Source organism: Crotalus tigris, unplaced genomic scaffold, assembly GCF_016545835.1.
Source record: "Crotalus tigris isolate CLP2741 ecotype Arizona unplaced genomic scaffold, ASM1654583v1 scf7180000018168.854452, whole genome shotgun sequence".
NCBI lineage: Eukaryota > Metazoa > Chordata > Lepidosauria > Squamata > Viperidae > Crotalus > Crotalus tigris.
Genome location: NW_024096861.1, coordinates 109,178 through 134,463, shown reverse-complemented (window position 1 = coordinate 134,463; position 25,286 = coordinate 109,178). Strand labels below are relative to the sequence as shown.

Below are 25,286 nucleotides of genomic sequence, written 5' to 3'. Positions count from 1 at the left end.
CCGCAAGACTCTCGCTGTGAGAAGAAAGTAAGTTGAATATTGGCCCACAACTTCAAACTTTAAATTTCAGTCACTTCCCATTCGAAGAAAAAAATTTTTTTTTCAAACTGAAGCCAAACCAAAAAAAAAAAAAAAAAAAAAGAATGAAGTTGAGTATGGCAGTGAAAAGGGGAAGGAGGGCATGACAGCTACGGAGAAAACTCTGGGATGCCCCCCTTCCCTAGTGCCCTAAGCACGCGCCTGTTTTGCGTAATGATTAATCCAAGGTTGGCTTGCCCTTCCACATAGGTTGCGCAATTTTTCTTAAAAGTTTATACTTAACCCAACGCTTCCAGGGCCCGCGAGCTAAGAGTGGAGAGGAGGGCCCAACGCGCACACAGCTCCTCAAAACCACGCAAAAGAATCCCTGCCAGGCCCCCCCTCCCTGACCTTCGCAGCCGTTAAAAACGAAAAGCCCGCCCCCTCGCTTTTGAGGGTTAACCGCCATAGGCTGGCGCCGCCTCTTTCCCTTCAAGCGACCAATCCGCTACGTCCGCCGATTCTCCCAAGATGGCGTTGGCTCCGCCTCTCAGTTTCCTCCGGGAATGGAGCGGGCGGGCGGCTGTGGTCGAAGCTGGGACTCCTCCCCGCACTGGGGAGGCCGGTTTGGGTGTGTTCGCGCCTCGGCAGGCGGGGCGTCGGTAGCAGATTAGTCCCAGCGGCGGCGGAGGAAGCTCGAAGAGAGAGAGAGAGCGGCCAGCCGCTGACCTGGGGAAGGCGGGCTTCGGTTTCTCAGTAAGCGGCGCACTTGGGCGGCAGGGGTCGGGAGGTCCGTCGGGAAGCGAGTCAGATGATGGGAGAGGCTGACGGAGGGGCGGCGAACCTCAGGAAAGTTTCCCCGTCGGAGGGGGATTCGCGGCCATGTTGGGGAAGGTAGTCGGCGGAGCCCGGGCATCTTTAGTCGCGAGGGAACGAGAGCGGCAGGACGGGGGTCCATTTCTTTCTCTGCCTCGCTTGCTTTCTTTCTTCCCTCCCTCCCTCTGGTTGCTCGTTAAGGTGCCGTCGGTTGGGGCCGTTGAGCCTCGGTGGAGGCCGTGGGGGAGTTCAGGCATCCCGGAGCCCTCGCGTCGAGGCGGTAGCGGCGCCTGACTTGGCTTTGGCTCGGGGCGCCTGGCCGCAGGAGGGCGGCAGGGAACCCGACGGAGACGGGCCAGTCTTGGAGAGCTCTTTCCCTTTTGCGACAGTCTTTGCCCCCTCTTCCCTGGGGCTCCCTCGGAGGAGCCCCCGCACGAAGCGGGGGACAAGTCCCCTCAGTTCTACAGCCAGAGGACGGTCGCCTCAAAGCGCTCGCAAAATGTCTCCATACAGAGGGAGATGGGAGCGCCTCCTCGGCTCTCCGTTGCACCTTTGAGTCCCGGATCGGCGTGTCGCGCGTTCTGCTTTCCTCTCGGCGAACCAGATAACATCGTTTTCCACACACCCGCACCGTCCAACACCCGCACCTTTCTCCGGATCGAGGGACCGTCGGTCTCGATCCCTCGCTTTTTTTCCTTTTCTTTTTTTGGGGTTTCATTCTGGCGCTGGAACCAAACGTTCTCGTGAGCGACATTTTTCGAAAGGAGAAGGAAGTCGAAAGCCCGTCTATAAAAGAAAAAGAAAAAAGGACGCGTGTGTGTTGCGTTTCTTTTCCCGAGTTTCGTGATGGAGCGCGATTGTTTTGTATCGGGAAACAGTGAACTTCCTGCGCCTGTCAACAGGGTTAGCTAGGCATGGATTCCTCTTTGAAAAAAGTTACGTCTCTTGGGTTTAGTCTTGTATTCTTTCTGTGAGTTGGGCCCAGCCGAGATATTCTCAAATGCCGGTATTAAAAAAGATTACTCTCTCCTTGGATGTCTTAGAGAAAGAACTGATGCCAGTTTCTGTACTTAACCTGAAATGACAATGCTTGTTCCTTATCAGCCTTTAATAGTATTGGAATGTCACTTCCTTATTTATTTAGGGAACTCAAGAGTTACTTAACTTCAAAAATATCACTTAAAATGAGGCAGAATTAATATTGATAGAACATGAGACTACATCAGCCAAAATTCACTGTTACATTATCAGTGAAACTATTCTATAGTTAGGTTCATTTAACACATTGATTTACAATATAATTGAATGCATTCATATAATTGTGCTTTATTCAGTAAAGATGGGTGGCAAATAAATTTTCTAAATAAATAAATAAACTTGTTTTTCTAAACAAGGTAATCCCATCTTTAAAAGTACAATTATCTAGAAACAGTTTTATAAGATGCCTAAATAGTACCTACTAATGAACATAGTTCATTCGAATGGTTTCCTTTTTTATTTTACAGTTTCAGGCTTTCTGTAGGATTGCTTTTTGTTAACAGATTTACCGGTATGTGTTTGTGAAAACAGTTATTAGTTCATTTTTACGAACAAGATTTCACTTGCTGTAATTTTAATGCTTTAAACTGATATTTTCCTTTTTTGTAAGTACAGATTATCTTACCTTCTTAAGTATTTTATTTTTAGAAAATTACTCTTATTTCTTTTATTCAATAGGACAAGAACTGTGGTTGTTAAAATGTATGTGAAATTGAATAACCCTTTCAAAGGGGAAATTCTAACAATTTTTTTGCCTACAGTATATATTTTGTATACTTCTGCAAATCTTGGATCTTCATCAATCTGTTTCATGTGGATGTTTTGGCTACAAAAGTATTTCATCTATACATAAAAAATAGAAGAAAATGACAACCAGTAGAGTTCATAAGAGTAACATAGGTAAATGGGCACATTCTTGATCCAGCAGTTTGCAGCATGACATTTAATTAAAGGCAAATAAAATGACATGAATCATTGCAATGATTTATGTTTAGTTTTATTTCCTTTTAAAATGATACTGCTGACATCTGCACTTTTTACAAACACGTATGTGAATATAAATTTGAGTTTTACCCATTGCATGATTATTCTTGCAATTTGTAGTGAAAGCTTCTCTGTTTTATATAAAAACTAGGTAGGTAGCTTACAAATTATAAATTGTGTTCTAAAACAAATAATGAAACTACTATTATCTAATTATTGCAGTGCATAGACTTTGGAAAATCATAAATTTCATTTGTATGACTGGATTTTTTTTAACTGAAATATAGGTGCATAGTTTTGGCTTTTTGCATTGCTGCAGATCTTCAGAAATCAGTTTAATAGTCTCAGATTCACTTGCAGAAAGAGAAATGTTAGGATTTTTTTATCTGCCCAAATATTAGGCTGTTGGTAGATCAGCAGTATACTCGTTGATACCTGTTGCCATACCAATTGAGCAACATCTGTATTTATTCCATGGTCATGTGACTTTACTATTGTGTCTTTCTATTCTGAGCTGGCTTAGTTAAACTTAAACCATAAGTTTAAGAATGTGATTCTTAAATTCAGAGGTTTAAAACTGACTAGACTTTATTGTTTTATCCAAATTGGACTACTGAGAATAAGAAAAGATCTTAAAACTTGCTGTTTTAGGGCCTTGTGGTTTTTTTTTTTTTTTGCCTTGGTAATTATTAATTGTGGGATTTGTTTTTGTTAATTGAAAACTTCCTATGCATTGCAGAGATTTAAATTTTCATGCAATAAATCAGTGGCAAATCTTGTTTTGTACATTTGATTATGCATTCCTGAATTTTGGAAGAGTAAATAGAAGGTCATAACTGCCTAAAAGCAATCTTTCCTGCTGTGAAGGAAGAGGGATGCTTCTCTGTCTCTTTTCACTCATATGATTTACATTTTTTGAAAAAATGAATTTCCAGATAATTCCAATGTAGAATTGAACATACATTTATATGTATTATTTACTTTTTATCTAATTTTGCCATTGAAATTATTTCCCAAAATTCTAATGATTTCAGCATAGTTAAAATATTAAATTTGCCTTCATTTGTAAAACAATCTTTCAGGTCAGCTTCAGATTTCACCACTGACTCTATAACCTGTCAGATTCTTAATGGATACTTGAATGGTTTAACCTGGATACCTGTTTTTTAGTTGTGTGGAAATTCTTGAACTTATTATGCTCTTATGTGCTGTTTAGGAATCTAAAAGCAAATTTAGAGATATCCAGGTCATTTAGTTATGTCTTTTATACAAATAAGGTCTGGCCATGAAGTGATCAGTAAATAATGGAGAAGTTCCCTGAACTCAGGCTATATAATACCTTCTCATCAAGAGAAGAAAAGTAACATTATAGCACTCAGACTGAAACTACCATGGCCCGATTTTTAGAATTCCTGGCTATTAACCCCATTCCCCACTTTTTATTTTCTCTGGTAGATTCTGGAGTACTTAAAAGTACTCTGTTCTATTTTACCTCTATAGAGAATCCATGTGTGATAAGATTTGTCCATTTGGAGAAAAAAAATAAAATGCAATTTAAAATAAGATTTTAGTCTGTCAATATACTTTTCACTGTATTGAGCAACTGGATCCTTTGTTTTGATTTTGATTAGTATTGTGGGTTTTTTTTGTTTTTTTGCATTTATATAATTTATAGGCCATGCAATTCCCAATTAGAAATAATTAAAAGAAAAAGTTTTTAACAAAAAAAAGATTTGCAAATGGCCCCAGAAACACATTAAACCACAGAAAGTCCATCCAACTTACCCTTTGCCCCAAAGTCTGAATAGTTTCCTGAACATCATTGGGGTAGGTTCGAAATTACAGTGATGCTGAAAAAATAACTTTGACTGAGCCTGTATTTATAACTTTCACAGCATCCCTCAGTGATGTGATTGCCATTGCAATCAGTATGTCTGTTCCTGTCCTCAACCTTTTTTTCCTTTTCTTTTACAAACCTAAATGGGAGGTTGAAAGGAAGGGATTACAATAGAGTAGGCAGGCACACAGTGGTGAGTGGTGAAAGGGATGTGGTGGTATCAGCAGCTCTGAGCATGCTCAGGCACTGGGAGCCACAAGCACATTGTGCAAACCACTCAGTATATTCCTCACTGTGTGTTTAACTTTTTCTCTTATAATCCATTCTTCTCCATTCTCTCTGCTTTGTGAGGGAAAATGTAAGAAAAAAAATGGCTTAGGCACAAGAAAGATTGCCTACAGAAATAATTTGTCCCCCCTCTCCTTGAGGAGGAAAAATTGAAGAGGAAGGGATTATAAGAGAGTGAGCACGCCCACAATAGGGAACACACCAGACTGTTTGCATAGCCCATTCATCACTACTGTACATTCCTTTTAATATTTATTAATAGATTGAGTTCCAGCAACTATATACAGCAAAAGATTTCATTTCAGTCACTGTAGCTGAGACACAGATTTGGGATGGTAATATAATAAATGTTTTAAATTGTATTACTTAGAAAAATTACGAGAAAGGTAAGCACAATAAAAATACCTTAATTTTTTTATAGTTAATAATTTCTTCATGTGAGGATAAAGCTAAACTCTGTATATAATACTAATCTGATTTCTTTATATACCTTTCCTAGAAAGTGCTTGAATTGATATTAATCTTTCAGCAAGATATTTAAAATTTAAGTATAGCAAATTAAATAGAGAATACTATGTGATTTATTTATTTTATTGTGAATGTTAAGTGTAATTATGTATGATTCTGCCTTTGCTTATATTACATCCATATTGATATATGTGGAATTGATTGACTAATTACTTTTTTATAAGAAATCTGTTGAAAACCTACAGTACTCAGATGTACTATATAAATGACTATCTATAATGGGGGATAAAGAAGTCAAAATAGTGATTGAAGCACTTGTGACCACCATCTTAACTTTTTTCACCCTCCTTGTAGACAATACTGGTAGTTGATTAATAGAAGCAAAAAAATGAAAAGCATGCACCTATATATAAAATATCTGTTCAGAGGCAATATCATGTTGAAGAGTTTGCACTGGACATTCCTTTAGCTTAAAACTGGCAACTGATAATACAAAAAGATTAGTTATCACTTATACTTGTGTGGTATGTGTACTATTTCTCTAATTAGAGGGTTGTTTTGGATGATCTTGTAGAAAATACTGTACAGATGTATCTGTTTCAAGTGACTTTTAAAACTTTAAATGAGGTTCTGTAAGGAAATGAGAAATAATAGTTTCTAGACTTCTAAAGGTGATTCAGAATACAGCTGAAAGGTAGGGATGTGGTTATTTACTCTGTGGTTTCCCTTTAGCAGAGTATTTTTTATTTATATTTACTTTCATTTGCTTCATCTGCTTTTTTGACTATTATACCCTGTCATGGTTCTTTAGTTTTACCTTTATGAGAAATCTTGTCATGAGATCTTAGTCCTATTATTATAATCATGGGCAACTCCTCCACCCATTTTGGGGGCTACGTATTTTGCCAGATACAAGCTGGATCAATTCAGTTGTTAACTTGTATAAGCGGGTAGAATATTAGGCAAAAAAGTATGGAGCAGATGATCTGATAATATACTTTATTTATGGATATCTTTGACATCTTTACTTTCTGAAAGAGCCTACTAAAGAATAGATTTTGGTCTTTTCAAAATGTACAAGGGTGATACACAAATATTAGTATATATTTAATATTCTATACTGGATATCACATTGGATACCACTATATTGGCTGTTATACTCCAAACTACATGCAATATTAAATTTGTGGTTATAATATTAATACCAGTAAGTTGATAGACATTCCATAAATGAAACATTCAAATTTCCACCTTTTTCAATTTGGTAAGGCAGCAAGGGACAAAGTTTCCCTGTATGCTATCAAGTTAATGTCATATTATTGGTTATTCCTGCAAAACACTGCTATTTATCATTTTAATATGATTCAAAACAGAAAATGCTGTATAAGCAGCATCAGAATCAGTGGGGGATTGTGAATTTCTTATAGTATTGGAATGTTGTATGGCTGCAAAGCTTTATCTGTCAAACCAACTTTTTGTGCATATTGTTAATGGAACTTTCCCGGGTAATCCCAGTATTCTAATCCGATTATGTCAGTCATGTCCAATTTTAAGGGGTGGTGCTTAACTCTGACTCACAGTTGAAGAGCCAGCATTGTCTGAAGACGCTTCTGTGGTAATGTAACCGGCATAACTATACAGCCAAAGGTGCATGGAATGCTGTTACCTTCCCACCAAAGTGGTACCTATTTATCTACTTGTATTTGCATGCTTCCAAACTGCTAGGTTGGCAGGAGTTCAGGCAAGCATGATAATAAAACTGCAAGGCATATAGCCCATATATTTGTTCTGCCACCAACTATCCTCTCTTTCCTTATCCTTCCATGCCAAACATAAATATCTAGAAAGTATTTTACTCATATTCAGATGATGTATCTAACTTAGCATATGTAGTTTAAGGATGTTGCAGTGGGTTTGAATGTACACCTATGCCAACTATTTATTTTTACCACTTGTGTGAATGGTCTCAACAGCTCTGTTAAGTACTGGCAAGGCAACCAAAGTTGTGTCATGGCAGACATATGAAATGTGCCACAAATAGCTTTTTTCAAATAAAGGAAAATAGTGTATTATAACTAGCATTGGAAATATTTTATATCAAACTTTTTACTCACCGTAAATTTGATTTGTGGCCTACTACATTGGAATAACTGAAAACATGATGTTATGGGAAGAAAGCTATGTTAATCTGTGTTGGCAAGAAAATATAGTGGAAAGCCCGGGAGTTAATCAAAAGGAAAGTATCTAAAATTCTTAGAAAAAATGATTGAATCCTTGTAATGTGTGGGTGGGTGGGTGGGTGTATGTGTGTATATGTGTATGTGTATGTATGTTTGTGTGTATGTGTATGTTTGTGTATATGTGTATATACACACACACACATACATACACACGTACACATACATACATACATACATACATACATACATACATACATACAATTTTTAAGCCTAAAATGAAATTTTTAAGCCTAAGATGATACTGTAACATTTCTAGACAAACTTCTATCCAAGTATCTTGCATTATATACATCCACATGGTCATTTTTTTTCTTGTACGTATCTGGAATTTAAATTAGACAGCAGTAATTAGATAACAATGAATACTGTATGTCTTCCTTCTTAAATAATTGAAGTATACATTGAACAATTGCTTACTGCTAAGTGGATGAATAATTGATTGAAAGTGCACAGAAGTAATTTTAACTTATTTGGTACTATTCTAATTTCATGTTATTGTGTTTTTTTGTTCTTTTCCTGAGATGGTTTATCGGTAACCGTCTATATTTTCCACAAATTCACCATGATAATTGGATTATTTTGAGGGAAAGATCATACATTGCAGTAGATCATAATGTGATTTGTTTGGTTTTGATTTAATGTGCAGTCTTATATAAGTCATTATAATTTGTAAGAACTATGGGCATCAGAGAACCAACCATTGTGGTCTATTCAACCTAATTAAAATAAATCATGGCTTAATTCATTGTGTGAAATTAGTTTAGTGACAAACTCATCAAGGTTATCAGTGAGTATTATAGTTAAGGAAACATTTTCCTGAATTCTAAAACTTCCTGGAAGCAGGTGGTTGTCTGTGACTGTGACTGTAGCATTCCATTAATATAATTGTAGTTCAGCATCATTAAAACCTTACTATTACCTTCATTTAAAACTGTTCTGCACTCCACCTATATGTTTATGCATGCTAAGGTGGTGCCTTTTTTCTTTGACAGGAGAAAAAAAGTGGCTGTATTTGTGAAATCCATTGTGTGTAGCTAACAACAGGAATTACTAGATAACTGGAGCTTTGGACTCTTTCTCTGTTCTTTGGATAAAAGCATTATTAAGGGAACTGATACTTGGGTCATAATTCATTTATTTCCTTTGTTTTTTCCCAGTTCCCCAAAAGATCATTTTTAACTGATAATCTTTAATTTAAAAACTGAAACACTTGACTCAACTAGGAATTTTAAAATTCCACATTCTGGATTCAATCACAATTTATATTAGGCTCTTGTGAAATGAATAATTATATTCTTGGTATCTTGCATCTGCAATTTTACTTTTTCTTTTTTCTATGAGATAGTTAACAAAAATAACAATCAATTTCTTTTCTTCATGTGCTATAATTAAGTCTTGTTCCTAATGTTTAGGTAGAGAAATTCAACTCTGAACTATTGAGCATAGTCAGATTTTGCAAATGTTTACCACTTAATTTGGATAAAGCTGCAAAATATTGCATTGTTTTGTGTTACATTTGTAATTGAGAGATGTGGCATATAAATGTAATAATAAATAATATTCATTTGTAGTTAGGAAAAGAAGCCTATATATAAGAAAGGCTCAAGACTAAAGCTTTTCATTTCTAAGATGAAAAGCAGAACTGATTAGAGAATTGGAATGGATTTTTCAGATCTAGTCCATTCCAGTCCCTGCTCAGTAAAGGATGCAAGTGTAGCATTCCTGATATAATTATTACTGAATGAGGACATTAGATTAAAAGGAGATCAGTGCTGTATAGTAAAGTGTTAGTTATGGTTTGGATTAGATGTCAAAGCCCAGAAATAGGATGTTGTATTTTATAGGAATAAATGAAAGAATAACTAGATTGGGGTCTAGTTAATCAGTGTTTTTCAACCTCAGCAACTTTAAGATGTGTGGATTTCAGTTTCCAGAATTCTTCAGGCAGCACATTGGTTGGGATATTCAAAGTCAAAGTCCACATACCTTAAAGTTGTTGAGATTGAGAAACACTGTACAGTAGTGGGTTGTTCAGTGAAAATCAGGATGAACTTTTCAAATCAAAATTAATACCTTTTATTGGCTCTCCGTTAAACAGCTATGGTGCTGCAAAAGGTCTATGCATGTGTTGCATCAGTGAGCCACAAATAAATGACAGGAAGTGTTGCATAGCTGCATAGCTAAAGCCCCATTGCTATGACATCGCCAGAGCCAGACTGCCTCCATTTCTCCTCTCAAGTCTCAGCAACCTGTGATGTCGCAAGACTTCCAGTTTTGTAACCTGGAAGTCCCACCTATGAGATTTATATCCACACAAGTGAACATGTTGACAGTATGCTATAATCTGAAAAAGGTGGAAAAGCTTTGTGTTAAAGTATAGGAATAAAGATGAGATTGAACTTTACATGGGAATATCATATGACTTTATAGGCATATAGTAGCAGAGGTCTGATGCAAGGATTTTCACATCTGGAATACAGTAGTTGAAAGATACAGTACATTCATATGAAAGAAAAGTAGTAGAATGGGAAGTGGAATAATATGTTAAAATAGTAATATTTTAGTCTACATCTTCAGTTTGAAGGTCCTAAACTGCTGGGACTCCTGCAGCAATAAAACCTTTTTCACTTCCACTTTATGTAAAAATGAGTGAATTAAAAGAAAAAAGACCATGTCAGCCTCCTTTGTTGAGGAGAAGGGGGAGATTTAACAAAACACTTATAGTCCTGTTGTTTTGTTTAGGTTGCTGAGGAGGAACAACAAATCTGTTAATCTAATATTTCCCTTATGGAATCTGAAGCTCAGAAACTTGGAGTGGTGAGCCAAGAGTTCCCTCCAGTGAGGGAACAGAGTCATAGCATTTAAAAATCAGAAAACAACCCAACTTTGTGATAATCATTTCACCTCACTCCAACTGAGTTGGTGCTGGAGAGTTCTTTTAATTGTAGGAATACAAGTGCTTGGAGCTACTTTCTAATTGGTTTAAAATTCTCATATAGAAAATGCCTAAATAGAAGGATTAAATAAAAGCAAAATTTATTGTTAATGTATGTGACCATTCACTATGTATAAAGAGAAGATGTGACAGATCTTTCAAAAAGGCATGAAGAAGGCACTAACACTGATGATGTTATCTACTTGGGTAATGAAACGTCTACAAGAAAACAAGCAAGCTCAGAGAGCACCAAGGTCCACCGCACAAAATTGTGACTTCTCATGAGGACAAACTCTGCCAATCATAATCTCTTCAGAAAGTTTCTGACTTCTTTTGTTATTTTACTTCTTCAGAGGATGGAGAAAGGCAAAAGAGTATCAGAGTATGAGATCAGCTCAATATGGAAGATTTAATAAAGTAGGAATAATGAAATTTTGGGAGGAATTTGTTACACTGGAATTCTTGATTTTGAGAAGGGGCGTTGTCTTACCTGGATGCCTTTTCTCAGCATGGAGATGGAGAATCCACTGGTGGATTCTCCATCGTGGATTCTTCATCTCCAATGCTGGAGAAAGATTGAATCTGAGTGTAGAGATGTACAGATATCAAATAGATAAGTGTTTCTCAATCTTATACTGTTTATAGCCACCTTTTGATTCTTTTGGTGTAATAAAGTACTAAAGTGAAAAAGTTGTAAAACCAGCCTAATGCCCAATAATTCCATCACACAGGGTTGCCTTCTCATAGAAGGTGATAAATTATAAAGTCATTACAGCCAATCTATTAAAATAGCAGAACAGGCTTGCTCTTTCTTTTGAATGAATGTGTCTTGTTTTAGTGTTTAGAAAGACCCATTTTTTCTCAGAATAATTTCATTCACCATAGAAATAGTTTTAATAATTTGCAAGCTATATATTTTCTTTAAAAGCAGCTAGAAAGTGCAAGGAATTCCATTTCTGCTGTTTGTTGGCATTCACTATTCTAGAACACTTTGATTATCCTGATTTGAACAACATTGCTCATTAAGTTTTTTTAAAATTAGAATTCCAATTAAAGTTGCTATCCAAACTGAGCAAATATGGTGAGTATAAATATATTAGATTCTTTCAAAATTGTTTTTTCTGTTTCTCCTTAAGCAAGTGCTAAAAGAGATTTTCTTGTGAATACATTAATCTATTCAAAATCTCATTAGAACTGAGTGATTACCATGGCTCCAGTGCTTACATCCTGATCCTTTTTTTTTTTTTTTAGTATTCAATTTCAACAGGCTGCTGTAATATATTGAATTTGCAGATACTATACTTCCATCCTGCAGTTCAGGTGTTGTTACTGTCAAGCATCTATTCTCTTGAATCTCTTGTGTTCATTTTAATTTATTATTTTTTATTATTTCTAAAAAAGCATATACTCCTCTTCCTTTAATAGGTCTAGGCATCTTTGAGTAACAGTTGAACTATATTTTAGATAACATAATAGTTTGAAAAGTATACTGAATGATAGGATTACTACCTGTGCATTCTAATATAAAAATAAGCACGTGGGGTAAATAACATGTAAAAGTATAAGTATAAATGAGAAAGGAGATTTCTGTAGCTTCTATTTTATTTCATTAGAATATCAGTTCCTCCTGAAACTATTGTAAATGTGTATAAAGTATTGATTGTAATTATCCATGGCTAGCAATTCTTATGTTGATTTATAGCATATTCATTTAGAGCCAGTTTGGGATAATGGTTCAGGCTAGAAACCAAAAAATTGTGAGTTATAGCCCTATCTTAAGCACATAACCAGCTGGGTGATCTTGGGCTAATCCCTACAGTTCTCAGGAGTAACAAATTACCTAAAGGTACAACTTTTAAGCATGTATGTACATATGTGACATACTACACTTCCTAGTTTCTGTGCTTTAAGAAATTTATATAAACATTCTTCCATGTTGCTTTTACATATGTTTATAATTTGCTTTTTTTTTTAAATTGAAAATTTTTAGATATTTTTACAAAAAGCAAAAAAAAAAAAAAAAAAAAAAAAAAAAAAAAAAAAACAACCCTCGCCCACCCACCCCAACCCTCCCTCTCCATCCCCCCCGATCTTCCCAGAGCTGAGTATAGGCTTAATTAAAATTTTTAAGAATCTTAAAAAAATTGAAAAAATATAAGTCATAAATATATCTAAATACCTTACATAAACAATTTATAAAGTAATTAACAATAAAATATATGTAAAAAAAAGCATATGTATTAAAAGGAAAAAGTACTTGAAAGAAAAAAAGATAATAAAAAAGAAAAAAAGAGAAAGAAGAAAAGAGATATAAAAAAGTACAATCTATAAAATATTAAAATTTATATACAAGTTATTAGAAAGCTAAATGATATTTTTTATATCCAATTTATATTGTATAAAATTTATCCATTTTTCCCATACCGCAAAGAATTTCTCTTGCGATTGCTCCTTTAAGAAAGCCGAAATCTTTGCCATTTCCGCCAAATAAGAAACTTTAAAAAACCACTCTTGCAAGGTAGGCAAAGATTCCTTCTTCCAGTATTGCCCTACTAACAGCCCAGCGGCCGTAATCAAATTTAACATCAATATAACTTCCTTAGCATCACAATCAGTAACAATACCTAACAAAAACAATTGTGGGGTAAATTTTACCCTCTTTCTAAAAATTCTTTGAATATTCCACCATATCTTAATCCAAAAGACTTTTATATTTTTACACGACCACCAAATATGATAATAAGTAGCGTCTAAACAACCACATCTCCAACATTTAGGCTGTAAGTCAGGATACATACGAGACATTTTTTGTGGATCAAGGTGCCATCTATAAAACATTTTGTAAAAATTCTCCCTTAAGTTCTGGGCTTGTGTAAATTTAACATTCCTCACCTAGATGGTTTCCCAGGTATCTAGTAGAACTGGTTCACCAAAATTTTGTGCCCATTTAATCATACATTCTTTAATTAGTTCTGATTCTGAGTCCAGTTCTACTAGTACCCCATAAATTCTCTTAATATGAGTTCGCCTTTGATCTTTTACTTGTTTAAAAAGATTTTTATCTTCTCTGAGCAGACCCACATTACGATCTATCTTCCATCTATCAGCTATTTGTCTATACTGAAACCATGAATATATAATATTTTCATGTGCTAAATCTTCCAAAGATTTTAACTGCCAATTTTTACCATCCCACCTGAGTAATTGCGCATAAGAAACACTATCCATCTTAACTCCTCTTCTTATCCCCTCTATCGCATGCCAAGGTATAGCCCATAATGGTATTTTAAACTCACTTTTATAATATTTCCTCCAAACCCGAAGTAAAGAAATCCTTATAATATGAGATTTAAAAACCCGATCCACTTTTTTATTAAAAATTAGATAGGCATGCCATCCAAAAAGTAAATCCCAACCCTCCAAATGGAGTATTTCTACATTTGTTAAATCAACCCAATCACTAATTAGTGTTAAAGCCACAGCATCATAATATAATTTCACATTCGGTACCTTGAGTCCACCTCTCTCACGGAAGTCTTGCATAATTTTAAGCTTTACCCTTGGTTTTTTCCCTGCCCAAATAAATTTGTTGATACTTTTCTGCCATTCATTTAAGTTAACCTCATTCTTTAAAATAGGTAACATTTGAAATAAAAAGAGAAATTTTGGCAGGACATTCATTTTAATCACTGCAATTCTTCCCATAAGAGATAACTGTAACTTCTCCCAATTTTTCAAATCTTTTTGTACCCTGACCCACAGCCTTTCATAATTGTTTTTATACAATTTTACATTAGAAACAGATAGAGTAACCCCCAGATATTTTATCTTATCAACAACTTCAAAGTCTGTCAGATTAACCAAAATCTGCTTATCCAAATTAGTCATGTTTTTAGATAATATTCTAGTCTTATTATTATTAATTTTAAAACCCGAAACCCGTCCATATTGGTAAATCAGTTGTAATAAATTTACTACAGAATAGGTAGGCTGAGACAAAGTAACCACCAAGTCATCTGCAAAAGCTCTTAATTTATATTCTTTTTTGTTAACTTCTATTCCTTTTATTTCCTGCGTCTCTCGAATTTTGATCAACAAAATTTCCAGAGTTAAAACAAACAGTAACGGTGACAATGGACATCCCTGTCTTGTACCTTTTTCTATTGTAAAAACCTCTGACAAACCCCCATTAACAATAAGTTGTGCCGTTTGTTTTTGATATATAGCACCAAAAGCTTGTGATATTTTTTCTCCAAAATTCATTTCCTCAATTAATCTTAACATAAACTGCCAATTCAATTGATCAAAAGCTTTTTCAGCATCTAAAAATATCAGCCCTGCGGAAATTTGGTTATTCTTATCTAAATATTCTAATAAATTAATAATTTGTCTAACATTATTCTTCATATACCTACCAGTTATAAAACCCGATTGGTCCTTATGTATAAGCTGATGCAAAACCCTCATAAGCCTATTAGCTAAAATTTTTGCAAAAATCTTATAATCTACATTTAAAAGAGATATGGGCCTATAATTCTTCGGTAAAGTGAGATCTTGATCCTCTTTTGGAATCAAAGATATAAAAGCTCTACGCCATGACGGAGGAATCTCTGAACCCTGTAGTATATTATTAAAAAGCTCACATAAAGGTTGAATCATCTCTTCTACCAAGGTTTTATAATAAATGGATGTCAAACCATCCGTACCCGGTGCTTTACCTACTTTTAATTGCTTAATAACTGTCAACAATTTCCTCATTGGTGATTAAACCATTAATTTCTTGTTTCTGATCTTCTGTTAATTTAGGGAAGTTGGCCTCACTTAAATAATTATTTATATTTAAAGTTTGTACATTAGTACTCTTATATAATTTTTGATAATAATCTAAAAAAGATTTCTTAATCAACTCCTTCTGATAAACTAATTTACCATTATAATTTATTTTGTCTATAATTCTCTGTCTCTGTTTCTTTCTTAATTGATAAGCCAACCATCTGTTTATAATTTGCTTTTATAGTGGTGCACAAATTTGAGCTTGATTTGGGGAAAGCTGTATAATTTTTTTCCCATACACAACATATTAAAAATTATAGGGAACATCGGAGCATGGTTAAAAGAAATAAGAGAAAAGGAGGAGCAAAAAAATTTTGTGAATAGCACAGGCCACACAAAGAGAGGTGGGGAGAAGAGAGAGGCATACTAGTTAGTCCTACTTGCCTCACAAGACTTGTTTGGATTGTCTCAAGTAAAATCTGGAACTTCCAATATTGTATAGGTTTTGGTTCTATTAGCTCACAATCTGTCTCATTTATTTCATACACAATTTAAATGAAACACAAAGTGGTTAATTGAAAATTCAAGTCACAGCTTTCAAGTAGCAATGTTCCCTACCAAATTCAACAGGATTCTCCTGCATCAATATATTGTTGGTCCTGCTGGTAGACCAGACTTGGAAACCACTCCACAGGAAGACTACAACCATTTCTATTGAGATTGGCTATAATAACAAGATCTTGCAAGAGGGATGGTGGTGCTTTATCTCTTCCTCCTCCTTATAATTCAGTGTATTAGGGAGGCTAGCGATTGAGCCGCTTCTATTTGTTATCTTGTTTTTGATTTTAAAAAATGCTTCACTCCTTTTTTCCTGCACAATACTTTCAAGGTCGTCATTTTTACTCTGCACATATACTGGGAGTGGAAGATTGTCTCCAATTCTTAAGAGTGTTTTGGGGGTTTTAGTTGATACTCTAGAAATTCCCTCTTATTTTTGAAAACATCCTGTATGTATTTAAATAAGGGTGGGGCGGCGTTGTCAGCTATATATGTTATACTTCATATATAGCTTCTGATTGAATAGTTATAGTGCCTTAATTATTTATTCTTGTCTGTTGCAGGAACGTGGGGAAAAATGGTGGATCGCTTGGCAAACAGTGAAGCAAATACTAGGCGAATAAGCATAGTGGAGAACTGTTTTGGAGCTGCTGGTCAGCCTCTGACCATTCCTGGCCGTGTCCTCATTGGTGAAGGAGTATTAACAAAGCTATGTAGGAAGAAACCAAAAGCAAGGCAGTTTTTTTTATTCAATGATATCCTTGTATATGGTAACATTGTTATCCAGAAGAAGAAATATAATAAGCAACATATCATTCCTCTCGAAAACGTCACTATTGAATCTATCCAAGATGAGGGGGATTTGCGGAATGGATGGCTTATCAAAACTCCAACTAAATCTTTTGCAGTATATGCTGCTACTGCCACAGAAAAATCTGAATGGATGAACCACATAAATAAATGTGTTTCTGATTTGCTGTCCAAAAGTGGGAAGACGCCCAGTAATGAGCATGCAGCTGTCTGGGTACCCGACTCAGAAGCCACTGTTTGCATGCGCTGCCAGAAAGCAAAATTTACTCCTGTGAATCGTCGACACCACTGTCGGAAATGTGGATTTGTTGTCTGTGGACCCTGCTCTGAAAAGAGGTTTCTTATTCCCAGTCAGTCTTCCAAGCCTGTGCGAATTTGTGACTTTTGTTATGAATTCCTTTCCATGGGAGAGATGTCAACATGCCAGCCCACAAGATCAGACTCTTATAGCCAGTCACCAAAGCCTCCTTTAAATGACATATCAGATGATGATGATGATGATGACAGCAGTGACTAATGGAAGAAAACGTTTTTATATTACAGTTGGTGTTTGAACTTGAGTTGTATGAAAAACCTTTAGTTACAACTTCTGAGAAATCTACCCTAGCCATTAAATTTGCCTGAAAAACCTTTGAATCATATGTGCCTCAGTATTTAAACCTCCAAAAATGTCATTACTCTTTCTGCAGGGATTGACTGTTGCAAATACTTTCCAGCCACGTATACTTGATTTTCTTTCTACAAGTGAATTGGTCAGCAGTTCCCCTTCTCTAAACAGGAAGATTAGAAAATATAACACAATTGTTTTCTTTGCTAATGAATTATTTTAATATTAGGATGGGGGAATTAAACCTGTATGAAACTGGTAATTTGGTTAGCAGATTGAAAAGGACATCTAACCAAACTTTGAAACTGATAGTTTACCTTTATTCTATATATTATAAATTCTGAAATGTTAGTAACTATTTAAAAACAATGCAAAATGTTGTACACCAAGCAGTGCCTTGTAATGATTGCACTGTTGCAGGAAAAAAAAAATAACCTTGCACCTCTGGCATGATGATCTAAGAAACAGTTGGTGCTGTTAGGATTAATTGCTGTTGTATAATGGGATTTCAGTAATAAGGGTTGTGATTTCATCCCTAGAACTGAGGGCTGTCCAGCATCTTGCACAAAGAAAATTTTCTTAAGATGCAAGATGAAGACAAATTCAGCACTATTGTGTAATGATTATTGTGAGCTGATCACAAGCATGGTGCTCCCACAAAATGAATAAAACAAATGGGGGCTTTTAAGAAATTAATCTTTCAGATGGATTGATAGCTAAACTACTTTCAAACTTGTATGATATTGTTAAATGTTTATAATGATCAGGTATGGTTAAGTGAAAACTCTTGTCTCAGATCATGTTATTTGCTGTAATGTTGTGATTTGATATTTAAATCCTTAGATCATTCACTAACATTTTTAAACTATAGGACGTGGATTTAAAAATAAACTGTGTTCTAAAAGCACAAATTGGGAGAATAGGCTAGCTATTCATTTGAAATATCAACATTCGTACACAGCTGACCTCACGATGTAAATGAATTGCAGGTGACTTTATTTTAAATGTCTAAAACCAAGACCTGACAAATAGTACAAAAGGTATTTCCAGTAAATTTTTTACTTTATACAATATACTTTCTATAGTGGTGTCAATTTTAGAGAAATGTCAACTTAGCTATAAAGTTTTGTAAAATCCCACAACATATTTCTATTTTTATATAATAGTATGTTTAATTGTTTTACACAGAAGTCCATTGACAGAATTGTGTGAGAATTCAATAGCACCTGAGAATTTATAAATAACATGCTGAATATTATTTGTGCAAAAATTATATTGAGTAATGTGCTTAGTAAGTCATAGTTTCAGCACTGTTTTCTCTCCTGCCTGTTTGACTATATTTATTAAATAAACCATTAGATTCACATCTGTGAACTTGTCTACCATTCTATAATCTAGTTGAATGAAGAGTATAATATCCAAGTTAGGGCAAAAAAACCCCCTCATATCAGGAGTCTAGCTATAAAGTGATGAAGCGTGGGCTCTATTGACTTGCTTAGAATCTGTAGAACAGCTGTATTGATGGTGAGAATTCAGAAGGCTAAATTCCCAGTTGATACACAAATGCCTAAATAGAGAAGGGCCTTGCATTAATGCTGGGAGTTCAAACGTATGCACATAATGTTTTAAACACTCAGGTCTCCCACAGCTTTCCTATGTTCCTTGAACTCTAAAATTCAACATTTGAGGACACAATATTTAAAAGTTTCATTTAATTGTAGTAAAGGTAGTTTTAATAGAATGATTATTTTTAGTATACCATAATATACACAACAGTTTCATTCTGACAATAATTAGCTTCAGTGAGGCTTGTCCTTATGCAGTTACAAAGAGATTGAACGCTTCCTTTTTATGTTAACCAAAGTTTAGTGTATAGTCTGAACCCCATATTGTGGTTAATCTTATAGACAAATCACATTAACTATAGAGTGAAATTGGATTGAGTTTAGATAATTTGACAAACAAATTAATTCTAAAACTTTTGAGGTTAACATTAGAGGCGAACATATGGGGCTCGCTGAGGTTTATTCTTATGGCAGACCATATACTTACATTATATTATGTCTGCATTAATATTTCCATAATTATTATTGATGCTTGGAAATGGATAGTTTGAAGGATGTCCTCCAAAGTGTGCTTTTTTATGAAGCAGCCAATGAAAACTTTTTGAATTGGCTGGATATGTTATACTTTATTTTTTCTACTGATTAGTTAAATCTTCCCTTCTCCGTAACTCAGATATGAACTGTAGGTTATGTGCATATAATTCAACTTTCTTAATGCTTAATCTACATTGTGTAAAAATCTGTATTCAGTATTGAATGTAATTTTTATATTTGCCCAGTTATCTTTATATGCTGCACGTATGCTTCAGCACTTTCATTTATTTGGCCACAAACTCCTCATATCAGTCCTCAAATCCAGTCATTGCATACAAATAAAATTTGCATATGCTACAATTAATCCCTGATGCTATTACCAATTGACAATGTAAAATAAGTAATCATAAGATTACGAGTGTGAAAGAAGGTTACTAATTTTATGATTTTGCTCATAATTTTATTTTGGAAAGCTATCTTGTGTGTTAAGTCAACTTTGTGAAAGGCTTAATAAATGATTTTGTAATTTTGTCAGACTGTGCTGTTTTCACTGTGTAAATCTGAGGGCAACTGTCAATAAGCAAGGCTTTTTTGCTTGCTCCTACAGTGTGTAAAAAGAAAGAAGTCAAAAGTGCACTGTGAAAAAGATATAGTTAAACATTACTTACGAGTTTGAGGAACAAATTTTAATATGAAAAGTAAGAGGATTTTGGAATGCTTCCATAGGCGATCACACCTATTCTAGAGGGAAAGATGTTATTTCTTAAAATTAAGAGTGGCAACCAGTCAAAGAACTTGTTTATTTTAAAATGATTGATTTGTTCAAATACACAGGGAAATTGTCTATTTTTGTAAATAGTAAACGACTCTGAATGTGTATCTTGCAACTTAATGAAGTAGTTTAATATGAACAGAAGAAATGGTCATTATATCTCTTAGATGTTTTCTTAACTGCTATTTAATTAAATTTCTGTAATTTGCACCAAGACCCTTTGTTCTCCAACACTTATGTTCCTAGGATCCCAGGTACAAGATTTAATTTCTGGCCCAAGATTCTCTGGAATAATGCTGTTGCTTAACTACACTGGCTTTAAGTCCCATTTTTGTTGTACTTATATTTGGCAACATTTGAGGGGTCTAAATATGAAAATATTTAACTTGAAAAAAATTCTGATAAAATGGTAGAGATGAATAAAAAAAGCAAAACATTTTGGAGGCTGATATCAGAACTCTTTCTGTTCAGGCAAAGATCACAAGTTGTTTTTTTCTGGCTTGCTAAACTTGAGGGTTATTTTTTCTTTTGTGGATTTGAATACTGTAACATTTGAACACGTGCCACATTCCTGAATGCCACAGGGCTTTTGCAAAAAGTAATTTCTCTGTATCAGTGTTTAACAAATTTGAAAACTAATCTTACATTGGTAGTTTACACCCCCACCCCACATATACACATCCTCCATTCCTTGCTGAAACAAGTGAAGCCACAAGGGTGGAGAGATTGTTTTCCAGTTGAATCACATCACATCTCTTGGGAGAAATTGTGGATTGCTTGTAGCTCAAGAACAAAAAGAAGATCCTCCTGTTAATAATTGCCAAATGTAACAAAAACTGACATAGGCTTGTGTTGTGTGAGTTTGCATGTGTTCAGGCATAATAGGTACCTAGATTTGATTTACTCTTGACACTACCCAAAGGTATTAGGAGTGGGGAAGTTAAAACATTCAGAATGGTCTGATAATTGCCTAATTAAAGCCTATTCCTTTTTGATCTGCATTGGTAACACCCATTAAAAAGGGACAGGGCTTCAATTTTGTAATCACATTTTGATGTTTTGACCCAACAGTAATTACTTTTAAGTTTTTAAAGCAATATAACAGATCCTATAACTCATAATTAATGATATATTGAAAAACTAATTGCAATATTTTAGATTTCTTTATGTATTTTACTCTTTTTATTCTTTTTGTCTATATTTATACTTCTCTAAAATGCCTAATAAAATATACTTCTCTAAAATGTCTAATAAAAAATTACCCTTTCTCATTAGCCTTCCATCCGAAAACCCCAAATACGAATATAGAAACATTCCTTTTGAAACTGATTTTTTCTCATATCAGTGACTTCCCATTATCCCTTATTCCCCAGGGGGAATCTGTTAAAGGCCATATAATGATGAGAAGGACAAGATGGAAATGTGAGCATCATTGCTCCTTTTTTTCTTATTTTTTAAAACAACTCCTCCCATAGTGGATTTCTGGAGAACAAGATTGCTCTCAGCAGAAATCCAACTTCTGACTTGCAAAAGGGTTTCAGAAATATGTTGAGGCCTCTCTTGTAAGCAGGATATAGAGTGACCACAAACTGGTTTTTAGAGAGTCTGAGGTCTGGCAGTTAAGTGTAGCTCCACATGTTGACCATTAAATTAAACACCCTCAATCAAAAGGAGCAACTCTGAACTATTAATAGAACCAGCTCTGTTCAGTTTAAAAAAAGAAACCCAGAAAATAGCAATAATGATGATGGATAAAGAATAGGGAAAAACAAAGTCGGAAGCAATAAAAACGGGACTTGGTTGAGAGTTTTGTGGTCTCAGTGCAGTTTTGTTTTTTAAGCTGGTTTGTAGTTTGAGGGGGTCTTTGGTAGTTGTTTTCTTGCAGATGTTTTCTTACTGATATTGCCTAGTTTGGGTCATGAAATGTCTGCAAGGAAACGACCACCAAGGACCCCTCATTTCAACCCTGACCTACAAATATCCTTTATTGGTTTGTATCTTGTTTGCACAGCTTAGCACAGGAACATTCAGAATTCCTCTGTGTTGCATCAGAGTCACAAGATCTTAATGCACCATCCGAGCCCAAATTTCATTTTATTTCATCACAAAACAGTTCATGACTATTTGGAGAAGGAAAGTTATACACTAACATTAATAGAACAATATGTGTTCGTGTTTGTTTTCTTTTAACATGTTACACACAGATTGTAAGATTGTGGCTTTGGGTCCAAAAGTCTTCTGAATCCTAAAATGATCCATTTACAGCTCTAGGTTGGGTCATGCTTCCCTTGAATAGAGTTCATTCATAAACTAGTTCACAGCCTGAGCAGTAAGAGGAAACTATGTCCAAGGAGAGCCTTTGGACAATTATATCTGATAGGCCAGCTGTGTCCTTCCTTTAATCATGAAGTACAGAACATAGACATTCATGCCCTTCTCACCTCATGGTTGGACTCCTACAATTTGTTCTTTGTGGAGTTGCTCTTGAAGACTATCTGCAACTGTACAACACACACTGACAAGTGGCTATGGGTGAGCCTATCTTTGCTAGTATCTCTATTCAAGAAGCTGCACTGGTGGTCAGTCATCTAGGCACAGTTTAAATTGCTGGTTATTACCTTACCTCAGTGTCTGGATATTTCCAAGACTGCCTGATCTGAAATGAATTCTGCAATTAAATCAGGGAGAGGCCTCTTGAGGATCCAGTCCCAAAGAAAGGTCCATTGTAGGGACTCTTATTGTCAATGCTATCCCCATTTCTGTGGAACAATCTGTTCTTGTACATAAGTACCACCTTCCTGAAGGGCTTCTTTGGGCTTGGGAAAGTATAGTCACTTGATGAAGCAGTTGGGGATGTAAAATTCAGGGTTGCTGTGGGGACTTTGAAGAAACAAAATTCTACCATCTCTTAAGTGAATTGGTTACTAAAGATAAAAAAAAAAATGTTTCTTTAGATGGGCCTGATGGTTAGGCAAGAATGGGAAAATTAGTTGCAGTCTATGATCTGGGGCTGACTTTGCATTTATGACTATTTGCATATATATCTTCAAAAACCAGTTGACAGTGGGTCTGATGGAGCAAGAACGTGGAGTTTATCCTGGCTGGAGTTCACTAAAGCTGAAACCATTTTGAAGTATCATTGTCTCCTGATGTAGATTTTGCTAGTTTCAGTATGTTCTGAGGGATATATGTACATTAACCAGTATTATAAAGTTATTGGGCACTGTATAACCCAAGGGAAATTAAATTTTCTAGTGCAACTTCTGGTCAGCTTGGTGTTTTGGGGAAATGGGGAACACTTGGCAATGAATGGTCTGTAATTGGAGAATGAAGACAATTGTGAACTGGTTTCTAGACAAATGTATATTACTAATTATTTTGTGACAAATGCCAAAGCCTCCATTCAACATTATGATATTAAATCCAGCAACAAAGCATGAAAAGGACACTGAATAACAAACAAAGACATGATAATTACAGGTAGTCTTTCACTTACAACAGTTCATTTAATGACTGTTTGAAGTTAGGTCCCTGAAAAAAATGACTTATGACTGTTTTTCACACAACTGCAGCATCCCCATGGTCATGTGATCAAAATTCAGACAGTTGGCAATTGACCTTGCAGTATCCCGGGGTCATGTGATCACCTTTTGTGACCTGACAAAGTCAGAAAGTTAGTAAGTTAGTAACTTAGCAACTGCAGTGATTCACTTTACAACTGCAACAAAAAAGTCGTAAAATGAGGCAAAACTCACTTAACAAATGCCTCAATTAGCAACAGAAATTTTGGCTCAATTGTGGTCATAAGTCAAGGACTACCAGTACCTTTTCTTGATGCTTTGAAATGATGTTCAAGCTTCCCTAGGATGTTTTTTTTTTTTTTTGACCAGGATCATGGAAAAAACATTTTCTCATGATTAAAAGATCAGAAATTATTTTTGGACCAACAAAGAACAGTTAAAAAAAATCTTAATTGGCTATGTAAGACCAAAGCACCCTATCTTTCATTTGCTACACACTTAAAATTGCGCATTACTATGTTTGCAAAAAAAAAAAAAAACAACAACTATTCATTCTCATTCAATTTCATGGTAGCTTATTTTCATTTTTTTTAAAGGAGAACATTTCTGAGAAAATTGCTTGAGCATGGTGGTCTTCTACTTACTGAATGAGGTAGCCAAGGAGAGTGGGTAGATATTTCACTGTAAAATCATTTCTCTTGCAGCCCACAGTCTCTGGTTTACCATACTTCAATGAACTTTTCATTTACAGGTTAATATTGAATTAGCTCAGTGAATCTTTCACTTACCAGTTAAAATTCATAACAATTAGTATTTTAGGATTTAATCCTAAATTAAATTCCCCAAGGGGTATTTAGCTCCTCTTTCCCCCACTCACAACAGTTTTATCTGAAAATAAATGGCTATCCAAAAACAATCTCATTGTAAGGACCCACCCCACTTTGCATCTTAAGAAGACAGAACTCTTGGAATAATTCTTCCAACAGGGATCCTTTATTAAGAGAAAATGATTGCAGGCGTTCTAGACAGGACTTGGGGTTCAAGCTCTCCCATTCGAGGTTTTAAGGGGTTCCCCAGTAGTCCCACCCAATCACCCCCCTCTTCCAGTGACAGTTTCAGGCATCACACTCCCACCCCTTTTTTCCTTTCTTCCGTCTGGATGGAGACTTCAGATAAACTACATGAAAGGTAAATAGCCTCCTTTGTTATGATAAGGCCTTTTGGTGCTAACCCCATTCAAACTCTTTGAAGTTGCAATACACACATTCAGTTCCTTAGAAGTATACTGAAGGAAGTGAGGGCCATAAAGCCCTTTTGTTCTCCCCCTTCTCTCCCTCTTATGGCAGAATCCAGAGAAGGCAGAATTGGGGTTTTCTATATTTGATAACTAAAGATGAAATATAATTGGATTCTGACACTCATTGAAAAATCTGGATTTTCCAAGTCAATTTCCAACCAACCTTTCCTACAGGATGTCATGGGGCATGTTGGGACCACAACTTACAGAATTCCAAGCAGGCAG

At 35.3% G+C, this 25,286-nt stretch overlaps 1 protein-coding gene across 2 annotated transcripts; it reads left to right on the top strand.

The window, feature by feature from the left end:
* Nucleotides 1-546: 546 nt before the first annotated feature.
* PLEKHF2 (pleckstrin homology and FYVE domain containing 2) lies at nt 547-20,007 on the top strand. 2 transcript variants are annotated; one of them, XM_039348655.1, is made up of 2 exons: nt 547-774; nt 16,519-20,007. In XM_039348655.1, the coding sequence occupies exon 2, from the start codon at nt 16,533-16,535 to the stop codon at nt 17,280-17,282; it is 750 nt and encodes a 249-aa protein (XP_039204589.1). In that variant the 5' UTR covers nt 547-774; nt 16,519-16,532; the 3' UTR covers nt 17,283-20,007. The 2 variants fall into 2 exon arrangements, with proteins under 2 accessions (XP_039204589.1, XP_039204591.1); XM_039348657.1 differs by lacking the exon at nt 547-774 and adding an exon at nt 813-912.
* The last annotated feature ends 5,279 nt before the right edge of the window (nt 20,008-25,286 follow it).